At 32.0% G+C, this 7,485-nt stretch overlaps 1 protein-coding gene across 8 annotated transcripts; it reads left to right on the forward strand.

The window, feature by feature from the left end:
- The first annotated feature begins 872 nt into the window (after positions 1–872).
- Positions 873–4,765, forward strand: LOC145111110 (uncharacterized). Of its 8 annotated transcripts, XM_079047406.1 has the most exons (8): positions 873–1,097; positions 1,277–1,458; positions 1,638–1,716; positions 1,936–2,053; positions 2,180–2,258; positions 2,446–2,498; positions 3,043–3,180; positions 4,330–4,765. In XM_079047406.1, exons 2-7 carry the CDS (start codon positions 1,422–1,424, stop codon positions 3,064–3,066), a joined length of 390 nt encoding a protein of 129 aa, XP_078903532.1. In that variant the 5' UTR covers positions 873–1,097; positions 1,277–1,421; the 3' UTR covers positions 3,067–3,180; positions 4,330–4,765. The 8 variants fall into 8 exon arrangements, 5 of the variants coding, with proteins under 5 accessions (XP_078903532.1, XP_078903533.1, XP_078903535.1 ...); XM_079047407.1 differs by having other exon boundaries at positions 877–1,458; positions 4,431–4,765; XM_079047409.1 differs by having other exon boundaries at positions 877–1,458; positions 1,936–2,007; positions 2,180–2,218.
- Positions 4,766–7,485: the final 2,720 nt, after the last annotated feature.

The raw sequence follows: 7,485 nt of genomic DNA on the forward strand, positions 1-7,485 counted from the left end.
ATGTGTCATTATCCAGAAGAATATCATGTGTCAATACAAAAGTATTAGTGAACCCTGATGAACAATCCAACGTAAGTTAAGTATATACATCAAATGTGGTGTATAAAGAAGTGTTGCATGATTAACAATGCACAATCAATAAGGCGTTCATATATATTTGTATATAATCCAAACTTTTTCATTTTTAATTCTTACTTATTTCGTTTTTGCTATCATGACTCTTATTGATAATTGTTTTCCCACATGACCAATTTTATGTGGCATTATCCAGAGGGATATCACGTGTCAATACAAAAGTATTAGTAAACCCCGACAAACAATTCCACGTCAGTTAAGTCTATACAACAAATGTGTTGTATAAAGAAGTGTTGCATGATTAACAATGCACAATCAATAAGGTGTTCATGTACATTTGTAAATAATCCAATCTTTTCATTTTTAATTATTACTGATTTTGTTTCCACTATCATGACTCTTATTGATAATTATTTAAAAGTAATAACTATTTTTACGAAAGAATTAATGGCCTCTAGAAACTAATTTCTGTAAATACTATTCGTACTCGTCGCTTGGCGCGAGTAAAAGGCTAGTGTGTGTATATATATATATATATATATATATATATATATATATATATATATATATATATATATATATATATATATTATACCTTAATATACATATTTGGTCAAAGGCTTAAAATTAAGAGGTCCAAACCATTACTACAATCATGTACAATAATTTTATGCTGTAAAATCTAAATTCGGTCAGCATGGTGAATCAATCAACAATGTTAAACCAACATTCCCTCAATTTCAGCCATTTGAATCGGTCAAAATGAATTGAATCGGTTAGATTAGTCAAAGTTATATGACATCTCAGACTTCTTGAATCAGTTGAATTGGGAAACGTCTCGCAGCATCCTCTCCTCCTTCCCCTATATGTTGCGTCTCACCACCCTTATGCTCCCCCGTTCTCCATAAACCCTACACTCCACCGCCACGATCACTCAATCCCTCCGTCATCACTCATTACGCATGTCGCCAAGCAACATCAATCGAATGGATCAACCTTTTGAATCGGTCAATACTAAACTGGTATTCCTCACCTTCAGGATATTCAAATAAAAAACGTGTTCGATTCACTGATATCTCGCGTTTCTTCCATACGACTACTCCACCTTCTCTTTCCTCTTCACGTGATTGTTTCTCTTCTCTCCAAACTCATATTCAGTTTCTTTCTTTTGTTCATCCACTTTCTCTCTTGGCCCTCCCAGGACCATACAAACACACACATACACACCCTTTGATGTTGTGGCTTCTGACGACAACAACCAAGACAATTTATGTTCCACTTCAGTAGTTAACCAATCTATTATTTGTATTGTTGGTTATAAAATAAGAGAGATTTGGGTATTCTTGATGAAAACCCTAAAGCTCGGACTCAGCCGATTCGCTGGTATTTTCTCTTTTTTCTGAGATTGTTTTTTTTTCCTTTCTTACTCTCAATGTTCCTTGTCAAATTTCAAAATTGAATTGAAGAATCTAAATTATGTGTTCTCAATTTTGCCTTTTTCCGATTTTGGGGTTTTCTAACTAGAACATGAACTGAGTTTTTTTTTATTTGCATCTTGATAGATTTTTCAGAATGGTGTTTGCAGGAATTCCGCTGCCAGAGCCACAACGTCATCACCTTCCTACCCCAGCAGCGCCACCGGTAAGCTTCTCTTCTCCATCGCTGAAATCGATTTGTTTCTTCTCTAAAATCGATATGATTGCTTCTCTTCTCTATTTCTGAAATTGATTTATTATTAGAAATTGATTTGTTAAGTGATTTCTTCTATAAAATCAGTTTTCGATATAATTTTCAACACAAAGTGCCACTGCTGAATCTTATTCTCAACATATGCTCATTTTTTTGTTTATTTTGCAACAGAAGCATGATCAAATATGATTTTGGATTTGGAATCCTTGGCAAGTCCAATTTTTTGGTTTATTTTACAATAAGGTGGTGTTTCTTTCTCATTTTGTCATCTTTTGAGTTGGAATCCCAAGTAAGTCCAATTTTTGTAATGTAATGTATTGTGGGTGAATCTTATTAATTCTATTTGCATCTGTTTTTCATTCAGTTTTGGTTCAAGTTAAAAAGATTATATTTTGTAATGGTTACATACTTGCAGGTTGACCGTATGCCTATATTATGGTGCAATTCTCGTCCGGTTAGCTTTAATTTTGGCAACACAAATGTTTCTAATAATGGTGTGTTGTGTTTATATTCCTCTATATGTTATTTGGATGCAGGGCATGTGATTAGTGTGATAAGAGTCTGAATAAAACAAATAAAATGATCTCTTTATGACCATTCTAATATTTTAGATGGATATGCAATTCACATTGTCAATTCAACCTCAGGTTTTTTTCCTAAAAAACTGCATTATTTTTGCAGGTGTTTACTCATATTCCCTTATGGACATTGTAAACTTATATTCTGGCTTACTGGTATGTTGTTTTTTTATACTAACGTGATTTTTTTTGTTTTAACTTCATAAACTTAAGGGGGACAAGTCTATACATTTGTTACAATATATAAATAGCTCCTGTTTCTCCTTTCTTCTCTTATCTCTTAATATAAGTAAATACATATTACAGGGTTCCTAATGAGAGTTATGTCTCATTATAGCATTGTACTTTGAGACATCAACGTTTTAATAGGAACCTCCTTCCGTTTTATGTTTTTCCAATAGCAATGTACTCTTTTTTGTTTGTTAAGTATAGCATCATGCTTTCATTTTCTATTTTGTCAAATATAGAAAAATGAAGGTAGAGTGTTATAAATGGGCATATCTTCCAAAGTACATTGCTAATTTTCTTGGTGTGTCTGGTGTGCATGTGTGTGTTTTTATGCTGCATGATGTGTGTGTGATATTATGGATATATAATTGTAAGTACGCTGCTATTTATCTATTAGGAAAAACAACCCTAAGGGTAAATTTGTAAATATCCCATCAAACTTAATCGCCTATTAAATGTTTGCATTTTTCAGGTACTCATTGCATCAATTCACTAAGAGACTCATGTATCCTCTGCCCGTAAAACATAGATACACAGTAGAGCAAGTCTACCTACCTACAAAACAGATTACACGTGAACTTCATGTCGTCAAAATCCCTAAATGCTTAAGGTAATGTTTCTCTCCTTGGATCATATCATATACTACATCTGAACGGTATTTTGGTCATTCTTAATGGTAATTGCATTGATGTATCATGTGTGTACTACATACTTTATCAAGTTCAGAATTTGGAGTCAAAATGGAGCCATTTGCACATGTTTCATTATTTTTAGCTACTTTTCTTAATGTTACTTTGATACACCTTTCTAATTCTTTTCTTAATTAAAATCCACATTTTTGGCTTATATGGCGATCGATCAAGAGTTGGGACCAGGCAAATGGGAAATATGTCCTACAATTCTTTTTTTTTTTTTTTAATTTTATTAAACCAAAATGTAGTAACTACTTAGAAACATAAAAAAACATTGTTTTTACTAATGTACACAGTTTTTTGGGTTTAGTGTTATATTAGGTTACAAATGTATACAATTTTTCTGGGTCTTGTGTGAGTGTTTTTGTTGGTTACAGATCTTTACAGAATAAAGATTCTAGAGGGTAAAGGTAAAGAAATGTATTTCCTATGACACAAAAGGATACGAAATCCCATGTGATCTTAAGTGTTTTGTTTATGTAGATCTAATTTTATATATGTACGCATTTAACTTTTATCTTTAATGTGATATAGTTGTCTTATTAATTATTGATGTTGCTTTAGGAAAATGTCATGGGCACATAGTGCTAATGGCTTTATAATTACAATTTGTTTTTTTCCCATACCCAGAAGTTATTTGAATTTTATTAGGGATAGAGTTTTTTTGAAAGGCAGAGGAATATATGGATTAAAAGGAAGATTAAAAGGAAAAGGAAAGTTATTAAGATTTTGTTGTAAACTAATTAATTACTATTGATGATTTTGTTGGAAAGTATTTAATTATTATTGTATATTTTTAAAACAAATTAAGTCTTTGATGGTAATGGTAAGAAAAGTCAACGAAATATTTTTTAGTTGTCTAATGGTCATCATATTTAGACTAATGTTGAGTTATATTTCACTTGGACTTAGCAAATTATTAAACCACTTAGATCTTTGGTGCTTACACTAACTTTTGTCAAAAGCATTTAAAACTATAACCGCAACTAACACTTTCTTTTTACTCTTCCTGTTTCTTTATCACATACAAGAACCAACATTTTATTAATATCTTTTGTTCTGTTCAGGGGGGTTTTCCCTGGTGTGGAAGGTGTAGTTTGTGCTGTCATAGGCTCTAGCCGTTGTATGGGTGTCGTATGCCTAACAGGTGATGTTAGATGTGATTTAGGTGATGTCTCTCCAAAGGTGGTTGCATGGCGGTTCACGGTTGCAACAAGGAGACTAAGGTTGGTTGAAAGTGATAGGAGTTTCGGTTATGATGGTGAAGAAGGCTATGTCAAGAAGTAGCAGATGTCGATTCATAGTGTCGGATTGCTTCAAACCATGGGGCTTGTATGAAACTCGTTTTGTGGTTGTAAGGTGATATATGTTGATGCATTGCATATTGTTTTGGAATTTGTCATGTTTGCGAATTGAAACTATGCCACACCGAAACCATTCACCGAATTGAGTTAATCTTCGTTTGTAAATTATTCACTAAAATAAAATTAACAGTCACAACTGCATCGCACGGGTATCTCATTATTTGCTTATATATTGTACTCTAAACTCAAGAACCTAACTAATGAACGGTAGATTGTAACATAAAACCTAAACAAAAAATACCAAATATTAAACTCAAATTACTATGTTTTTTTTAATTAATTTACATCAATGAAGAAAATGTTTGTTTATATGTTATTGTGAACTAAAAATGATAAATTTTTGAGATAATAGATCTAACATATGAAAAAAAAACTATAAAATATACACAAAAGCAATGAACACATTAACTAATACATTTTATGATGTAAAGAAAAAGAATATTTGAATTAAAACTAATAGTTAGTGATATTTGCCAATACACCGTACCTTATTTTTAATATGATATGTTTCTTGAAGTAAACTAGTCATTGAAGTGAAATTAATCATTTGTCTGGCGGAAAAAACTAATCGCCTATATATAATAATTTATAGAATACTCGTCGTCTGGCGCTAGTAAATGGCTAGTATATATATATATATATATATATATATATATATATATATATATATATATATATATATACACACTAGTCATTTACTCGCGCCAAACGACGAGTATTCTATATATATATATATATATATATATATATATATATATATATATATAGGTTCGGTGAATATATGACTGTCATATACCTATTAATAGGTATAGAACCATCAAAACCACGTAGTATTATTACAATCAATTCAACAAATATATATAATAATCTCTTATAAAAAAATTTAAAAAGCTCACGTTTGATAACAACCAAAATCAGTTTAAACAAATGTATGCAAATGGTATATGTAGATATGAAACTGTGTTTTTGATCACGAAGCTTGAAATCTTGAAATCACTATCATTAATTACAATAAATAAAAACGAAATTACTCCTTATCCTTATGTTTACAAGAAAAACAATTAAATATATAAAACAATCAACACTTTAATATTCCATAGATGGAGATGAATTGAAGGTTTGGGTTGATAATTTTAAAATTCCTTTGCTTTGCAAATAATTACGTTACCAACTCCTCGAGTTTTGATTTTTCGAATAAGGCGAACTATAGAAGACTTGGAAAAACAAATAATTGAATACCTAATATTTAGGATAAGTAATTTGAGTTATTTTAACTCAAAGCTACTCGTTTTGAATGGTTCTATATGTAGTGTTGTATACATGGCGGCATATACATATTATTTTTGTATATATATATATATATATATATATATATATATATATATATATATATATATATATATATATTTCAAGAATAATTTGGTAATTTTATTATTGTGTTTGGTCTTTTCTAGTGTTGCGAAATAACGAGTTGTCTAGTCCAGTCCAAGTCCAATTCGGTCTAAACCAAAAGCTCAGCCTTAAAAGATCTAATTGAGAATTCGTGCACTGTTTCATTCATTCATTACGTAACAGGTTTTGAATACAAAAGCAAACAGGATATATATATATATATATATATATATATATATATATATATATATATATATATATATATATAAGATCCTGAAATTCAATAAAAGATAACAAAAACAAAGAAGTAGATAAAAAAAATAGATAAATACGAAACATCTGTGATTATCCATTCACTAAATAATCTAGATTCCTTTACACCCCCTCAAGCGGGAGCATGAATATTCTGAATGCCCAGCTTGTCTGACAACAACTTCAAATGGTCTGAACCAAGTGGCTTAGTGAGCAAATCAGCCAATTGGTCTTGAGTGCTTATCTTTACAGGAACAATCTCTTTTGACAAAACACGTTCTCGTACGAAATAGCAATCCATTTCGACACGCTTGGTGCGCTCATGAAACACCAGATTCTAGCAATGTTGCGGGCTGACTCATTGTCACACAAAAGAGGTGATGGTGCCTGAAAATCAACATCAAATTCTGCTAACAACCAACGAGTCCAAAGAATTTCGCTCACAGTAGTAGCCACTGCACGATACTCGGCTTCAACTGAGGACCGAGAAACAACTGATTGTTTCTTGGATTTCCAAGAAATCGGTGCACCTCCCAAAAGCAATATGTACCCCGTCCGTGACCTTCGTGAAAAGGGACAACCCAACCAATCCGAATCGCTATATGCTATCAATTCAATCCTCGGTCTTTGGTAGTAACACACCTTGTCCCAACGTAGTTTTGAGATAACGAAGCACTCGCATAGCAGCATTCCAATGACTTTGTATAGGGTCCGAGACAAATTGGCTAAGAACATTCACGGAATAAGTAATGTCAGGTCTGGTTGCTTGAAGATATAAAAGTCTCCCAGCGAGATGTCTATACACACTAACATTGACCCGATCTTCATCTTCTCCCTTATCTAATTTTAAATTTTGTTCCATTGGAAACCGGCGGGGTCGACATCCAAGAAAACCTGAATCTTCTAGGACATCAATGGTGTACTTTCGTTGACTAAGGACCAAACCTTCGTTTGTACGAGCCACTTCTATGCCCAAAAAATATTTCAAGGTTCCGAGATCCTTGATACTAAAACTCGCATCAAGTCTAGATTTGGTATATTCTATCTTTTTCTTGTTGTTTCCAATAATTATTACATCATCCACATAAATAAGGGCTGCCACAAAGGTGTCTCCATGCTTATGAACGAAGAGTGAATGATCAGCTTGAGATTGTCGAAAGGAGGGTTGTAGTAAATTTTTGATACTAATTTCTCGAGGCTTTCTTTAACCCATAT

This window comes from Lactuca virosa, chromosome 5 (genome assembly GCF_052849685.1).
Source record: "Lactuca virosa cultivar CGN04683 chromosome 5, Lactuca_virosa_CGN04683_v6, whole genome shotgun sequence".
Classification (NCBI taxonomy): Eukaryota; Viridiplantae; Streptophyta; class Magnoliopsida; order Asterales; family Asteraceae; genus Lactuca; species Lactuca virosa.

Excerpts from the sequence above, each read along its gene's own strand:
- LOC145111110 (XM_079047406.1), top strand. The coding sequence starts at position 1,422 with ATGAAAACCCTAAAGCTCGGACTCAGCCGATTCGCTG. Across the intron at positions 1,459-1,637 it reads CGGACTCAGCCGATTCGCTG|ATTTTTCAGAATGGTGTTTG; the intron begins GTATTTTCTCTT and ends GCATCTTGATAG. Across the intron at positions 1,717-1,935 it reads CTACCCCAGCAGCGCCACCG|AAGCATGATCAAATATGATT; the intron begins GTAAGCTTCTCT and ends ATTTTGCAACAG.